This window comes from Alligator sinensis, unplaced genomic scaffold, assembly GCF_000455745.1.
Source record: "Alligator sinensis unplaced genomic scaffold, ASM45574v1 scaffold221_1, whole genome shotgun sequence".
In the NCBI taxonomy this organism is placed as follows: Eukaryota; Metazoa; Chordata; order Crocodylia; family Alligatoridae; genus Alligator; species Alligator sinensis.
In genome coordinates, this window is record NW_005841948.1 from 581,009 (window position 1) to 599,106 (window position 18,098).

At 42.5% G+C, this 18,098-nt stretch overlaps 1 protein-coding gene across 2 annotated transcripts in view; it reads left to right on the forward strand.

Moving 5' to 3' along the window:
- The window catches only part of PLXDC2 (plexin domain containing 2), a 424,228-nt gene that overhangs the window by 393,239 nt on the left and 12,891 nt on the right, over positions 1-18,098 (forward strand). For both annotated transcript variants that reach the window (XM_025199724.1, XM_025199723.1), the window contains exon 13: positions 3,189-3,349. In XM_025199724.1, coding sequence (XP_025055509.1) covers positions 3,189-3,349 — 161 coding nt within the window. The remainder of the gene's footprint in view (positions 1-3,188; positions 3,350-18,098) is intronic.

Consider the following 18,098-nt stretch of genomic DNA (forward strand, 5'->3'; position numbering starts at 1 on the left):
TTCAAATATTCCTGCCAGTGGCTCTGCAATGATGTCGGTCAGTGCCTTCAGCACCCTCGGATGGAGCTCATCCGGGCCCGCCGACTTAAAGGCATCCAGTTCTTCCAAATGACTCTGTGCCATCTCAGGGTCTACGCATGGTAGTCTGGCATCTTGCTGCTGCCTCTCTACAACCTGAGTGAGAGACTTGTCGTGCCCCTCACTTAGGAACACTGAGGCAAAGAACTCGTTGAGGAGTTCAGCCTTGTCCCCTCTGTCCGTCACCAATTGTTTCTGCCCATTTAGCAGGGGTCCTATTCCTCCCTGGGCCTTCCTTTTACTCCCAATATATCTAAAAAACAATTTCTTGTTGTCTTTTACTTGGGTTGCCATCCTCAGCTCCATGGCAGCTTTGGCCCGTCTAACTGCCTCCCTACAAGCACGAGCAGAGGAGGTATATTCATCTTTGGTGATCTCTCCCTGTTTCCACTTTTTATGTGCTCCCCTTTTGGCCCTTAGGCTGCCCTGGATTTCTGTGGTCAGCCAGGGAAGCCTCCTGGCCCCTTTCCCTCTTTTACCTCGCTCGGGGATCGTCTTGCTTTGTGCCCGAAGGATCATTTCCTTAAGGCACAGCCACCCTTCTTGGGCTCCCATCACTTCAAGACTCCTACTCTGCAGTGCGTCCTTGACTAATCGCCTGAGTTCATTGAAATCAGCTTTCCTAAAGTCTAGCACTTTCACCCTACTAGTTACCTTACCCACTCGACGTCTTATGGGGAATTCTATTATTAGGTGATCACTGACCCCCAGATGGCTACCGATCTGGAGGTCCCCAACCATGTCATCCCCCATTGCCAATACCAGATCCAGTATGGCATTCCCCCTAGTGGGACCGTGTACCTCCTGTGTCAGCTGCCCATTTCCCTAGCTAAGTGCGCCCTGCCCACAAGAGTCCCAGGCTGGTTTTCATGGAGACCCCACCCATGCCCTCCATCCAGTGCCCCCCAGTGGTGGGTGCAGGGCTGGATGGGGCCAATGCCAGATAGGGTCAATTCCCCCACTTCCCCCAACTGCACCAGGGCAGGTCAGTATCCACGCACTGGGCCAGTTCAGCCCCCTCCCCCAACCCTCCAACATCTCACCAAAACTTCTTAAGTTGCCCTCCACCCCAAATATTTGCCCACCTCTGTTCTAGAACCCCCCAATTGTAGTAACCCTTCTACATATAATCCTCCAGGCCACTATAGCGCAGCACACGTTTTTCCATCTATTTATTTCATTCTCTCAGCACTCTCTGCCTCTCTTTTACTATCAAGTCTTTCGTTCTTGTTTTTTTCCGCTCTTTTGCTCTCTCATTTTACTTCTGAGACCAACTTCAAGCCTGTGTGGTATAAGAAGGTCACAGTGGGGTGGGGCTTCATGTGTTCTTGTGCTCTCTTGAACTTGTTGCTATGGAAATGGAAGAGAAACTTATAGTGGTAGACTGCAGTTGGTAGTCTCCTCTTTGACCCTGCAGAATGGAAGCACCAGGTGCTGCAAGATGTGCAATGGAGGGCCACTATTAGCTTCAGAGTATTTTCCTGATGCTGTACCTATAATCACAGCAGCATCTTTGCAGGGAGGGAAAAGAGGACCTGGAGGTCACAGTCTCTAATACCTTCTCTGTAGTTGTATTTATGCATGTGTATCTTGAGATGGTTTGATTCTATTTGAGAACTAGTACTATCAGACATGAATGCACTTATGTCACTGCAATTGTGGGGGTTAACCATTTTTTGTCTTCTATCTTTTATCTCTTTTTCTCCCCATTTTCCTTTTGTAAGGCTTGAATGTTGACTATCTGGGTATTATTTACAGTTGTTACTCTTATCAGATATCATTTGTTGCAAGTAGTGCCCATGGTTTATCAGATGCTTTTCACTTACACAAGCAGGAGCAGTCCTGGTCTGAAAAAGAATAAGTAGGTCCAGGTCAGGAAAAGGAAACAGAAAAAGATTTTTCATACTAACCAATATAAGACACCCTGACAACATGCCAGAAGTGCCTTTTTTCTTTAGAGTGACTTGTGGATAAGTTCAGAAAGTTAAGATCATGCACAGGTTTTATCTAGAAGAAGACAGGTGATTAAAAAACCTGCACGAATATAAGCTTTTGTATGCACATTAATAGGGTTCCAGTAGTACATGCTATAGTCAGGACTTCAAAATTATTCTCTTATCTCCCCCTTCTTGTTATTTCTCTTCCATGTACAGTGTTGATCTGGTAGAGCAATAGTCCTCTTTTTGTGCACTAATAAACTGAACTAACCTATCTTTGATTTCTGTGTTTGAAATCGCCAGAATTTTGTGGGGTACCTAAAATAGGAATCATATGCATGTACAGCCAGTTCCACTGACGATAAATAATTTAATGAGGCTTTTTCATCCAAATAGCAATAGTTATTCAGATTTTGATTGACTGATTTACTTGTGGGTGGCAGTGTTAGGATACACATATATGGGTGTACCTAGATTTTCCATGGCAGATAAATAATACCAAAAAAAAATAGACCTATCAGCATAAAGATTGGAAAAATTATGGTCTTAAGCAATACTCTGATATGGTATGTACTTCCTTCAGACCAAGCTAAAGGTATTTCAGGGCCATCTAATGTCCATCTGTTATAGTTTTACAATGTGATTCAGTTGCATAGTGCTTTTGGATACCATTCTCTAAGCCTAAGCAAATGATCAGGCTTTCAGAACGTGTTAATTAGCTACCCCTCACAAAGATTTGTGCCTTCTCTCAACATGGCTTGCATTAAAAAAAGATGACAAAATACAGCTTTCAAAGGGTATTCAATTAATACTTGATGTCTGTGGGCCAACAGTGATTGTATTATAGGAAAATCAAAGTCAAATTCATTACATAGATAATTAGGAACTTTAGAATGTCCAAATTACTTTCAGAAAGCAGGATATTATTTTTTTAATTGAAATAGAAATAATAAAACATTTGGAAATCTCTTTCATTAACATTATGTAAGTGTGTGGTTGTGTGGAAAAAAAAGATGTAATCTCTTTTAGAAACTTGGGCTGTTGAAAATATTAGGAAAACGTAGTACAGAGAAAGCAAATGTTCAGTTATCAGCTGAAATTATTGTAGATGATTGTGAAATATAATGAATGGGATGAAAAGTCATTATGCTAATAAGTATGCTATTCTTGCAGCCTCTACAGATGATAGCGCTGCAGAAAAGAAAGGTGGAACTCTTCATGCTGGTTTAATTGTTGGAATTCTAATACTGGTCCTCATAGTAGCAGCAGCCATCCTGGTGACTGCCTATATGTACCATCATCCGACATCAGCAGCTAGTCTCTTCTTTATTGAGGTGAGTCAAAGATGCTGTGATATGTCACTAATTCTGTCACTTGCCTAATGTCATTAGTCAGTCTACAAGGCTAAGTACAGAGAATCAAAAAGCCCTAGGCTGAATCAGTTCAGTCTTCTCAGGTTAGTCTAAGCTGCGTAGATTGAACCAATAAGCAAGTGAACAGACATTCACTTTTAATTCTAGAAATGCAGCTACATGCTTGCAGTGGCCAAGCTGAGGGGTGTTAGTGCATGCCTCCCTGCTCGGTTGGAGCAGACAGCTTGGGCCAAGGCTGTCCTGCCCACCCTGTGAGGGGAGGTTTGCAGGGGAGTTATAAAGCATCCTGGGAAGCTCGGGGACTGTGAGATGACTTGAATGTAGAGGGAGTCTGGGACAGAACTTAAATAAACCGATTTAACCTAAATCAGTTAAGTCTGGTACTACACTCATCCAGGTTTATCTTAAACCTGTTTTAGCCATTTTGAAAGCAGTTTATACCCACTGAACTTCTGTTGTGTTATAGATTTGAACTGGTTTCTGATAATTTATACCGGTATGTGTGTAATTTCTGTCTCTAGCCCAGAATAACACCTTCTAAACCAAAATTATAGACTGTTCCTAGAATCTTGATCAGTGCTGGCTGGGATGTTTTGGAGATTTGGAGATTGCCAAATTACCTAACCCACAAGGTGCTGTTTTAAATTTAGCCATTTTCTCCTATCTCATCTTAGGTTTTCAACAGATTTCTTTTATTTTTGCATCAGACACAAAGGAGATTACCATAATTTCACAAATATAATGGGACATGTTTGCAAGATCTCTTGCTACCTTTTATTTTCCTCATTTGAAATATTACTTCTTCACTATATTTCACAGTAATGGGAACACTGCTGTGCAAAGACATTTTATTTATGATCTTCCATTCATCTTTAATCTGCTTGTTTTCCTTTTGCGCAAATAAAAGAATATGTGTGTGACGTGCTGGGGCTGTATGTGGCCAGGGGTACCTTTGTGACACTTCTGGGGTGTTCTCACACCTTCCAGGGGTGCTTTTCTGCCCCAAACCCCTCTGCTCTCTGCTGCTTAACCAGGGGCTGTGCCAGGGGCTAATTCCTTGGGCTGTGATGCCTCAGCCTTACCGATCTTTCCCAGGTCTTGCCAGCTCCTAGCAGAGGGGATTTTGCCAGCTAAAAGAATCACACCTTTGTGCAGGTATGCATACTCTGGAAAGATGGACCCATATCTTCCAGAGAAAAGTCTTGCATATATGGTCAAATACCTCTGATATTACATTTGACAATTAAAAGATTATAACAAAAAGATAAGAGAAAACATAAGAAGTCAGTAACCATATGTTGAAACAGAGATATAAGAACAGTCAAACAAAAAGAAATATCAGAACAAAAACCTGTTCTTACCCTGCATCTTAAAGCCAAGAATGTGATTTGTACTCAGCCCACTAGCTGAGGGACTCCAGTGTTTCCCTATGTCCAGGGGAAAAAAAATAAACACCTCAATCTGCTCTCTTGGTAAGGCTTGAGTATAGTTTCTTATCTGTCCATTTACATCTCATTCATTGGATTTTGGGAAGCCCACGCTATACATATATAACTTCCTGCCCCTCTCCAAAAGTGCATGTTTACCATACTAACAGTCATTCCTGACCTAATTAAGACCAGGAGAATATATATATCCTTTTCAACATGAAGATTGCAAAACCAGTGTTCACTTAATTTCCCCACTCTGAGAAATGTTCCCCACCCTTTCTTCCTTGCCCATAGCCTAAATAGCCAGGTTATATTCATACAGCCTTCTTTTAAAATGTGAATTTGTTATTGTCTAGAAGGGCTATGTTCAAAGCAAGTCTGTAAGGGCGATAAGTAAACAAATGCACATCAAATGTTAATTTTCAACAATTACCCCTTCCAAGTGTGAATAGATGAGGAACACTTAAGGTAATCACTGCCCCACTAAACAATCTTGGCTCAAATATAAAGATTTATCAAATTATATGTGTGTCAAATACCACAGTTCATGGAGGCATAATAAAGATAATGATAATTATTGTTTGGCACTACCTATACATAGAAACTACACGTGACATATCAGTAAACCAGACTCAAAAAACCCCAAAAAACCATGCAGGACATCCCATGAACCCCCGCAAGGATTTTAGGTTCATGACATTAATGAATTCTGAAAAACTACATCAAATTTAAGACACTTCAGATAAGACAGAGACTCTGAAACCTTTGCAACATACATATTCACTTGTTGAAATCTTTTAATGCACTGCCTGCCAGCATAGGGTGATACAAGATAAGAACATTATCCCTCATGAAGGTGTTTGGTGCTACAGGATAGTTAATGTCTGCATTCTGCTGTGATATGTTTCCTTTTGGCTCATCAGTGCTCCCCTGTATGGAATTAAATATTTATATTTACTTTTTTTTTGTACGACTACATTTACTGAACAAAAAAGAAAACTCTGACTATTCCTGGAACCAGCTGGCCATGCCAGCCTACTTTGAAGAACCTGGTCAGTTTCAAACAAGCAATTCAAAAGATACAGAATTGGAAATACCATGAAGGGTGTCAACTGGATTGCTAAAGTAACAGTGTGGACCAAAATATGTAACCAGTCATATAATCTTTATTCTTAGTGACAGAAGTATGAATTGAGGTGTGAATGAAACACTGATTCATCTTTAAGAACACTTAATAAACTGTCATGTAAAAGCAAATTAAAATTAATTATATACCATTATTCTGAGTTCAGGCAATGTAACTGCTCTAACTTATGGATCAGGATCCAAGCAACAAAATCAGGTAGTTTTCTTTCACGTCTATGTAACATACTAGGCACACCTACACGCGCCCCCTAGGGGGGAGTTGTTACTACACCATAATTAAGTACATGCTTTAGGTAGTACTAAATAACAGCTCAGTAATACCCGTTACTGCACCGTCCCAGCAATGCATGATTATTTTTAGCAGCTACTTCACCATAGCACCTTGCACTATAGTGAGATAACTTGTCACTATGGCAACATAGCATGAGTGTCATGGTTTGTGCCTTCAGATTCTATGTTGCCATACCACGACACTAAGGTGATGTAGCATCACATGTAGACATGCCCACTAAGATAAATCTCTTCTGCCATAAATGGACACATCTCCAGTTCCAGTTAGTGGAACTGTATTCATTTATACAAGAGGAGATTGGCCCCCTCCTGGGTTTGTTTTTGTTTTTTACTATATTTAATTAGGACTCAACTAGGTCTGGCAAAAGGTAGCTTGCTTATCTGCTAATGGAAACTGCCAAAAAGATCTGATTTGTTTGAAAGACAAAGTAAAGGAAAAAATCATTTTCTGAAGGGAAAGAATGTAATTCTCTTCACCCAAAGTGTAAGGATGTGTATGCATCATTTCCCGCATTGAGATGAGACTGTATCTCCTAAGAGTGACATTTGGAAAGAATAAAAGTATATCTGTGTGAGGAAAAGCCCAGGAAGATGGTAAAACAAGTGTCACATGGAGGTAACTTATATAAAAACAATTCCCCACTTGATCTGAGAAACAATGCTACAAATGTTATCATATAAAGATCCATGACTAGAAATAAGTGATATTTCTAAATAAGCTGTGCTGGGTAGCACAGTGATGTCAAAGAAATCAAATTAGAAGAATCTAATTAGAATTACGGAGTAAACCATGTTACCCAAGTTTAGTGTGACAATAACTGATTCATCTAATTTACAAGAGATTAGTAGAATTCAAATCTGATATTTCATGTTAGGAATAAAACTGAGTAATGTTGCCATAGGCTTGACCAGTCAATGTAAGAAAACAGCACTGCCTCATCAGCAATATTAGATGAACTAAGATTACTGATTAGAAAAAACATTTTTTTTAAATGTTGGTGCTTATTTAAGAAAATAACACTGTTTAAACCAACACAGGAAGGACAGACAGACAGGCAGTTCCCTCATACTCTATTTTCTTGCATAAAGCACACCTCCAAATAAAATGCACCTTGTTTTTGGAAGGCAGAATATAGGAAAAAAAGATTTGTCCAGAGTTATGACTGTCTGTGTGCCACAGACCTCTGCTACCCTTTGCATATATTATGCAATTAAATTTTTAATCCCACAATGAAGTTAAACTGGCCACATGTGCAAAAAGTAAAATCAATCGTACATGCAAAGTAATTATTACACCATAAAAAGAACAATACAGATATAAAAAGAGACAATCGTCTACAAAGTTAGTGTTTGAAAATGAGTAACAACTCTATAGGTTGTTTCTATCCAGCATTAGTTAAAACATGTGGCAGGGCCCATAGAGTAAGTCCTCTTGGGAACATAGGGTTTCTAGGAAGTGTGGCATCAGGAACTTCCTGGTGTGGCAGACTACCTTCTGGGATAGACATCTATTTTCCCTGGAGGACTTCGTAACACATGATTAGGCTTCAGAGCCTTGCAAAGTGCAGTAGCAAGACCGTTAAATCTTTACTGTAAATAGTTCTTTACATAAGTTCCTGTAAATACAGTGTTTCCACACCTCTGGCTTCACTAAGATACTACCAACGACTCACTTGTTGTTTTGAGGACAAGCAACAGTATTTGGCCAATACTTAGGGTTGTGAGAAGGATAACACAAGACTCCACCTCTTCGGTTTGCTGAGCAAACACACGTGGCAGCCATTTTGGTAGCTGCATGGAATGCAGTGTCTCCAGGGCTAGGGGAAGACATTACACATAAACCGGTTTAAGTGATCAGAACCTGGTTTAAACCTGTAACAGAACAGATGTTCAGTGCACATAAACCAGTTTGAAAATGGCTGAAACCAGTTTGACATAAACCTGGTTGAATGTAGGAGCAGACGGAACTAACTTGGCTCAAACCAGTTTATGCAATGTCTGTCCCAGACCCCTTGCTGGTTTAAATTAAATCAGAGTCCTCCAGCATCCCAGCATGCTCTCTGGGCTGGGCGGGGCTCTCTTCTCCACAGCAGGGATGGCCCCTCCCCTCTGCTTCCTGGTCAGAGGTCCAGCAGACTTGCAGCCACAGCAGAGTCTGCTGGCTTTCCCATGCCCCCCACCCCCTCACCACTCACTGCTTAAGCAGGGATTCCTTCCTCCTCTCTGCCACAGCATGGACTATAGCCAGCATGTGGTATGCTAGCTAATGCTGTGTAAGGCTCCAACAGAGACTGTGGACACAGTAGGGTCTGCCTGGCTTCCCCCTGCCCTACTCCCAACCCTGCTCAAGCAGGAAATCCACCCCCCCTCCCTCCCATCTCCCACAGCATGGAAACCAGCCCTATGGACCCTAGGCATGTGGCATGCTATCTAATGCTGAGAGGTGTCTGTGCACATGTCTCTCTCCAATTTCACTGGGACACGCAGAAAGAACAGTGATTGCTTAGGGCTGTTTGGAGCTAATCAACAAGTCAGCAGGTAAGGTCTTTAAGAAGTTTGAAGTAATGGAGAGAGGCCATTGTTGTGCTAATCGGGTGATAAAGACTGTTATCACTATCAGCCCCCAGCTGGCTTGATTGCTTGTCAGTTTTCTGCAGACAATATGATGAAGCAGAGAAGGAGATTGAAAAGCTCTGTATTGTCAACAGATGCATGCACTGCACCTCCCTTCCCCGCCCCCCACTGCCTTGCCTCAGAGTGCTAGACCGGAGCTGGGGGCTGGCAACACTCCCGCCCCTTGAGCAGCCAGAAGGGAAGAGCCTGGGACCATGCAGGTAGACCTCCCTAATGAGAGAGTCAAGTCCTGCTGGGGCCTGACCACACCCCACTCAGCTCAGCTGCCTGCTCCAGTACCCCTGGGTTCTAGCCTGAGCCACTGCAGGCATGTGCCTGAATTTCCTCAGTCAAGAGAGAATGTGTGTCTGTCCTGTTTCAAGCCTAGCAAGGTTAGACTAACCTGCAAAGATTCAATCAATTCAGGCTTAGGCTTTTTGAATGTCTGTCCCTAGCACAGGAGCACACCTTTTCCAATGAAGAAAACAGCTTCCCCACTTGAAACACACACATGGATTTGGGGTGGCTGTTTTGGAGGGAAAGTTGTGTGTTGTATATGAGAAACTTTGCTATTTTGTCTGAACAACTGATACTGACCTGCAGACCATTCTGCTTTCCCAATCCTGGCATTGAGAAGAAGCTGCTAATTCACATTGACTTTAGTGGTGGTTGTGTCCGCCAAAGTGCAATGTGAACACACAAGTCCAATTTTTATTTGTCAGCCTAACGAAAGATTTGAATTCAAGACCCCAGAATCAATCATTAACTGACATACAGGTAGGGAGAGAAAAGAGAGCTTCCCCTATGCTCACAAAAATAAATTCCATGCACTCTTATCTCATTGAAGATATAGCATATGTATAAAATTTTAACCATGCAGTAGAATTTTGTAACAGAATTGCAGGGACTTCTCTACCATCCTGTAGGAAGATTTTTCAACTTCATATTACATGGATAATTTTCCACTATTTTTTTTTTATTATTATTTCTAGAGTAATACCATGAAAACCCTTGTAGTTGCATCTATATTATATTTTATAGTATAAGGTGTGAGTGGGAGTTCTGACTATTATAGCTGACATACTGTTTTGATCATCAGTCAGGAACTCATAGATAAGCCAGTGTAGCTTGAGAGAGATTGATTCCAGACAACCTTGTAGACTGAAAATTGCTGCAGCTGAACCCATGGCTTATTGAGTTTCGTGGCTTTTTTGCAAATTATGCACCCAGGATCAGATCTCACTTCCCTTCCATGCATTGTAGGAGGTTAAATGTAACCAAATGAGATATGGGCCACTGAAATGAGGAGCAATCAGTGTATGTGTGGTGGAACCGAACATGACAACTACATGCTTAGAGTATGCATGTCATCAGGAAAAGTGGCTGGAGAGCGATTCCTTTACAGTGAGAGAAAGAAAAACCTATTACCAACTTTTTTAGTAGAGGCATTTTCTCTTTTATGATTCAGGAGAAAAGTGAATGGCAAATTTTCAGAGCTAGATTGATGTCAAAATGAAAAGAGGATAGGACAAGTAAAAGAAATGTCTTTGGACTAGCAGACATGTAGCTAGTCAGATAATGCCTCTTTGGACTAGCAGATATGTAGCTAGTCAGATAATGCCTCTTCTGTCATTTTCCTTAAAAAATAATTGCTCATATTTTGACTGGAAACCCCAAGTTCTACAATAATAGATCCAATCCTGTAATTTTTAATAATGTTATTACCAGGTCAGGAAACATTACTGTTGACCACTGCAGCATTTCTTATACAAAGGAAAGAGGTTGTCTAAAATTATACACCATTGTAGATATACTTTACAATAAATATATTACTGTTAATGACATAGGAATAGTTCTTCCAAGAAGATAGTTTTAATTTGAATTGTTCTAACAGCCAGAAGCACTAATGTTAAGAAATAAACCCTGGAAAAAGGTAAAGGTTACATGATCAATTCAGTAATACCCAAGTTAAAAGAGCACGTACCAGAGGTTGTCATACCATGTTACAGTCAGCAGTTCTGGGGAGACAATAAGGGAACAAATACAGTACTGTTTTCTTCAATGGAAAAACTCCTATTGCCAACTGGTAGAATTGAATCAAATTCTTGAAGAGTACTGTATTTTCTCACATACAGTGATTCCCTTTGCCCCCAATATCAACCTTGTAAAATTATGGTGTATATTTTAAATGGGGGAAGCTGTTTTCTTCACTTGAAAAGCACTCCTGGAGACAGTTTGCATACAATGCAGCTTCCAAAATGGCAGAATCCTGTGTTAATCCTCTAATAGCCATAGCTTTGGCTAAGCAGTGTAGCTTGTGGCTGAAGCAGCAAGTGAGCTGCTGATTATTTCTTGATGTGCCTCCTGATTTAGAAACAGTGCTTTATTTGTAGCAGCTTATATAGATGGGAGACAATCTTGATGAGGCAGCTGACATAAGGAACTCCCTTGTGATATACTTTCTGGACACTCTATGTTCTCCTGAGCACTTACTCCAAGTCACACAGTTGGCCATGACTTTGAATTCTTTTTTATTTATTTATTTATTTTACATTCTGCCTTCCTAAAACAAGGCACCTGTTTTATCTGTGGCAGGGGTGTAGTATGCAAGAAAATATGGTATTTCGGAAGATATGAGTATGCTAACAATTTACCACAGGGTAAAAAGGAGAAGGATGTTATCACATATAAACTGTGATAAGTGGAAGTTAAACTCCAGTAAATTGCCCTTCTCTCATTAAAGGCTAAGTTACCACAGTTTAACTTTCACTTCTGAGATGAGAGCAAAGTTGTGTGCAGCTACTACAGAGCTGCTGATGTGCAAAAAAGGCCTACCCTCTTCTCACCCACTGTAAATTCATAGCTGACGTAAACTTACAGAGCAAACCATGGTCTTTTTTGACTGTTGACCAGGGAGAAGGGGAGGGGAGGTGGGGGGACACTTTACTGGAAGAGGTAACACGTTAGGTTAACCCAGCTCTGCACATCTGTATAGAACACACACATCAGTGGGGCTTTTTGGTGCTTTTATCTAATAGCTGATACAATCAGCTATTAAATAAAAGTGCCTAAAAGCCCCACTGACTCACCCAATCCATACAGACATTGTCTGAGCCAGGTCAAACTAACTCAGTGCCTTTTCTGGGCATGCGCTGGGCTCGGCATGGGGGCACATTGAGTTACAAGTAAAGTGCCATTTTGTTTTCTTTTATTTCTGTAAGAAGCCTTCATGCAAAAACAGAACAACCAAGATAAATCAGAAGCACAGTATTTACTGTTATATCATTGTTTTCCATGTACTATTTCTGTGCATAGATAAAAATACCAAATCAGACTTTTTTTTCAGTGAAGTTTTGACGTTAATATTTTTAGTGCATTTAACATTTTGGGCCCCTTCATTACTTATTTGATTTTCTTCTGGGCTGGTAAATGTCCAGTACTTTATCTGTAATTACCTACTTACTTTCAATTACCTACTTACTTACTTACTTTCAAGAGAAAAGTGTTTTTTTTCCTAAAATTAAACCTGAAAATATGAGATCAGCTTCTAATCACAGTTGATGTATTTTTTGAACAACAGGGTAAATTCAAAATGAATGATGTTCTTGAGATTTTTGTGGGGGTTTTATTTTTCCCTAGAGGAGGAAGAAAATAATTGCTGAAGCAGTCTCTTCAGATTTATTGAGGACAGAAAATGTTAGCAGTTGCATTTCCAACAAAAATGGTTACAGGCAACACTCGCTTAGCGCTCTTAATTGGTTCCTGAATAACCAAGCGTTTAGCGAACCAAGCATTAAATGAAACTGAAAGTATTTGACAATCCAAGATGGCAACTTTAATTGGAAAAGAATAGCATCAATGTGGTTTAATAGTATTTCAGGAACATTTTCCCTTTTTGTTATTAATCATTTGAAACCTGATGTTAAACTCTAATACTGTTCTGTTTCCTTTGCTCCCCATCCCTGGCAATATGCACATCTTTGTTGTCGGTAGTTCATGACTCAGTGGTATACTACTGATTTAGGGGTTTTGACATAAAGGGACATGTCTACACAAGATGCTACGTTGTCGTAGCAATGCAGTACGGCGATGTAGCATCAGTGGACAAAAACCATGATGCCGCAGCTACATCACCATAGTGACACGTTCCCTCACTATAGCACGTTGCTATGGTGACACAGTGGCTAAAAATAACCATGCACTACTGTTATTTAGTACTTCCTAAAAGTAGTACTCATTGCTACTGTGCAGCAGCATCGAAAAAAAACTGCAGGGATAGTACTGTGCAGTAATATCAGTACTTATGCAAGTACTAAGTGACTGATAAGTAACAACTGTGTCGTCCGCCGTTCATGTAGACGTGGCCACTGACATTTCAGACTCCGGCCCCAAAATTTGAAATTAAAAAAAATATGAAATTGTGTCTGTTTACTGTTACAAGATGTTATGTAAAAAAGTATACATCATAAATATTACATAAAACCATATTTCCAATGTAATAGAGAAGATATTGTCTGCTTTAATCTGGTTTTTAATTAGTTTTGAGATCTTTCCCCCTTTAGTATACAAAAGTTCAATATATTTAGGTGCAAGGAATGGTTCCTTTACAATCAGATGACGCGTTTATCTTTAGAAATTCCTTACCATTATCATTTAAGAACAAGACATATTGCAGGAAATATTACTGAGTTTTGAAAGTTACCGTTTATGTAAAGACTAATGACCTTCATATTTGTTTTAAATAGACCAGAGCTCACATAATGAGCCTTAAGTGCAGCAGAGTTAATGAACCACAATAATGGCTAGCTTTAACACAGTTACAAATAATTAATTTATTCACTAATTTATGTAGCATAAAATATACTACACTCAGGATTTAAGATTTGTCTAACAAGAAACATGCATGGTGTGACAGTTATGGTGAATTACATTTCTATGAATACAAGAATGCATAAAACAAAGACTGAGTAGAATAAGGTTCTGATTAAAAATTAAATATGAGCAAAAGTGATGCAGGAATCTCTAAAGTTGAATGTGGATGGAAGCAAATTCTTCCTCGGGTAACTCAATTGAGCCAAATCAATTTACTGCTGGGACCAATTTGCAGACTTGGTAATATTTTTTAATGTGTTTTTAATTTTCCTGTCATACATTTAAGTGAGAACTGTAAGAATGAAAAGGAATTATTTATAAAGGACATAGAAGGTCAAATTGAAAGGTGATGTGTTAAACTGATTTAACCCATGCTCCTTTTTCCTATTCATGTTCATTTACCTGTGAATAGGAGAGTCTCAGCAGGTGAAAATGACAGCAAGAAACCAAAAAGGGTGTAATGCATACACTCTTACACCATCCTACATGTTACTTTCTCTGAGAAACAACTTAGACTTCTAGGCCACATCCACATGAGCAGGGGCATGCATTTGCTGCAGCACAAATAATAGCGGCACAAATTTGTGCCACTACTTTGTGGTCTAGTGGATGCCCCTGGTCATTGCAGTTTGCAGCGGCACACATTGTCCCTCTGCTCCATGTGCTGCAGCAGGGGCTGGCTGAGGCACAGGATGAGGCACGCTGAGGCACCGAGCGCCCCAGCCTGCCCCTCCTCAGCTGGCTGGGGTGCAGTGTGCCTTGAGATGGGGGAGCAGGCAAGCCTGGGCCGGATGCTCCTGTATCACACAAGGGCTGGAGCCCCTGCACTGAGCCTTGCAGAGCCCCCATCTTGATGCATTCTGAGCCCCAGCCAGCCATGGAGCATCTCCTTGGGACTCAGGGTGCCTCAGTTTGGGGGCCCCACACAATACTATCACAAGTACTATCCTGCAGTGGCTTTATTTAATGGACTGCGACACGTGTAGATGCTGATAGGGCTGGCTGGGGCACAAGGGTATTTTAGTGCAGGGGTTGCCTGCCGGCTAGCCAGCCCCTCTGCAGCACACTGAACTAGGTCAGAGCAACCCCGGACTGGCAGACTGACCAGCTCCCTGCTCCCTGCCAGCCAGGGCTGCTCTGACCTGACTCAAAGTGCTGTGGTCCCCAGCTCATGTGTAAACACGGTGCCCGGGAGCAATAAAGTCCAGCATGAACTGCACTGGAGTTTATTCAGTCACATTAATACCACGTATAGAGACACCCAGTAAGGAGCAGCTGGTCCAGACTTGCTGAATGCGGGGTGATATGCACCTTTAGGTGCTAGTACAGTCTGGCCAGTAGAAGGCAGGGGAGTTTGTTTTCATGGCACAAATGGCTACCCTGCAGTAAAATTAACTAGGGAACAGACACACAATTAGTAAACTAGCGTCATTTACAGAAGTTTAGTTCTCACTTCTCGTGTGGTAAACTTACCCCAGCACCTAGAGTGACTTACAAAAGTGTAAGGCTGTGTGTGGTATGTCCACTCAGTTTTTACAAAGTAAATTGACTTTACTGTGGGTACAAACAACTATAACAATTATATCCCTATTAAAGAATACTGAATTCTATAGCAATATAAGTGTAGCAAACCAACCGAGCTTTAATCCTGCATCACTTAGGGTCACATTTTGAGTGATTGAGCACACTTGTATTACTATCAGCTCATACAGATAAAACAGTCATATTGGGTGCTTGTCCACGTTCATCAGCATTTACCCACTAAAAATTGTTCTTGGTTTAATTTTGCTTTCTTAGTTTATGATGGCTACATAAGTACCGTCAACATGATTGACCATGTAAGGGCTCATTACACTATAACTAGTAAAATGCGATAGGAAGCACGTCAGAACAAGAATACCCCCCTGCCCTTTCAGTACTACTTTACTGCCAGGTGGAGTTTTAGGACAAGAAACGCCTAGGGGAGTTCTCCCAAAGGGGATCGACATGGCTACGGGCACCCAAATGGGTTCACCCCCTGCCCTAGACTAGTGCTGCAACACTTCTGCCCCTCACTTTTTTGGGCACTTTTTCTGGACACCCAGCCTGGTAAGGAGCACCAGCTGGGCTGGGGGTGTAGGGTGCTGCAGGTCAGGAGTGAGGGGTACCAGCTGGGCTGGAGGAGCAGGGGGCTACAGGTAGGGAGTGAGGTGCACCAGCAGGGTTTGGGAGTGCAGGCAGCTGTGGGTCAGGAGTGAGGGATACCAGCTGGGCTGGGGGCTGCAGGTTAGCTAGGAATGAGAGGCACTGGCAGGGCTGGTGGGGTAGGGGGCCTCAGGTTGGGAGTGAGGGACACAAGCAATGCTGCAGGGCGCAGGGTGCCACCCACACCAGCCCCCAGCCCCCAACACGCTCATGCCACAAGCCCTAGGCCACTGCAGGGAGAGGAGAGCCACGTGCTGTCAGAGAGGCTTGGGTCCTGCGATGCACAAAGCTCTGGGTTGTAATGGCCACATATAGCAGTGTATGGTGTGGTCTGTGCTAAACTGGAGTGAGGGGCAGGCCAGGAGTGAGGGGAACTGGCAGGGCTGGGGGCACAGAGAACTGTTTTAGGGCCAGCAATATTATTGTTTTCTTGTTGCTTACCCCATTAGGAATGGAGGAAGCCATGTAGACAAATCCCCATTCCTGCATTACCTTCCAGTATGCCAAAGGCCTATTCCATGATTAATTAATTACCCAGAGCTACCCAACCCCTACCACATGTACCCAATGCTACATGTTAGGGTTCTCTCCCAGAATTGGCAAAAGCCTGCTTAGCTGTGACTTGCACTTGGCAAACCATGCACTTTATTTGCTCCATTCATCAGTCAGCCACCGCCCCCCTCCCCCCCCCAACACACACATTTCTGGGTCCCAGGAACATTTCACTTGCAAAATTCCCTGCCAGTCCCCACTCTGTCCAGGCCAGTGGCTGTGGGGAACCCCTTGCTTGCAGTGAGCGGCCTGCTCTCACCATCCACTGTTTTAGGGCACCTCAGGCCACCTGCTAGGGTTAGCTCCCTGAATTGCAAACTGCCTGCTTCTACTGAAAGTCAAGGAACATCTGCACCCCCCACCCCCCCAGTGGTGTTGGGCAGGGAACCCTGGCTGGCAGTGACTGGCCTTCTCACCATCCACTGTTTCAGGGCAGCCTATGCCAAGGTTACTTGCTATGGTTCATGACGCTGCTGTTTGTTCCTTATTCCCAGTTCTTTATTCCAAGTTCCCAGTTCCTTTTTCAAAGCTAATCTATACCCAGTAAAAACTACTTATTAATGAATTACATATTCTAAAGAGAGAGAATGTCGTTAGCTATGCATATTTACCAAATAATATGTAAATGAATATCCCGCATCAATCAAGTACAGAGCCCTAAATGAAGATCAGATTAGGATGGGATTATGGGGCAAAATAATTCCTGGGTTACCCCAAACTTCCTGTCGATGCGTCAGTGGGACTGTCCCAAAGAACCTGATTGCAGTCTTGCCCAGCCCAAAACACAGTTTGGCCCTGCCAGGCTGCCAGCTGACACTCCCCATGCCCACTGTACTAAGTATATGGACCCGAATAAGGAACCGGCTTTTGGGCTGGGATTATGGCTGGGGCAAGAGTGCCTATAGCTCGGATAGAACCACATCTTGAGGCTTTAAAATAGGCCCTGTCAAAAGGCGGGGGCAGGCGGGCAGGCAAGAAAGGCTGGAGAAAGATCAGGATTGGCAATGTTTTGGTGGCCAAGGTGCACCCCCAACTTCCTGTCCATGCCACTGGGGGACTGTGCCAAAGAACCTTGCCCACAGTCCTGCCCAGTCCAAAGCACAGTTTGTGCGTGCCAGGCTGTCAACTGATGGCCTCCCCATACCTACTGTACTAAGTATATGGACTCAAATAAGGAACTGGTTTTGGGCGGGATTAGAGCTGGAAATCCTTCTTGGGTCACCCCACACCATGCCTCTGTGGCACTGGAGGACTCTCCTGGACACCTCTGACCAGCATTCCCTTTAAATTGCAGTGTGCATGGCCTCGCAGATGCACCCGGCAGAGCAGCATGAGCGCACCTGCACAGCCACACATACCACACAGTTTAGCGGAAATGCTGCCCCTGACCAGACTCTTGCCTGGTCCAAAGCCAAATTTGCTCATATGAGGCTGCCAACTGACAGGAATTTTTGTGTAAAACAAAAAGAATCCTGCCTGTGTCTCCTGTGATTTGAGTGATCCTCAGCGAGGATACAAAGCTGAGAACCAGTATGGGGATGGGCTGGGGTTGTTCATAGATTCATAGATGTTAGGGTTGGAAGGGACCTCAATAGATCATCGAGTCTGACCCCCTGCATAGG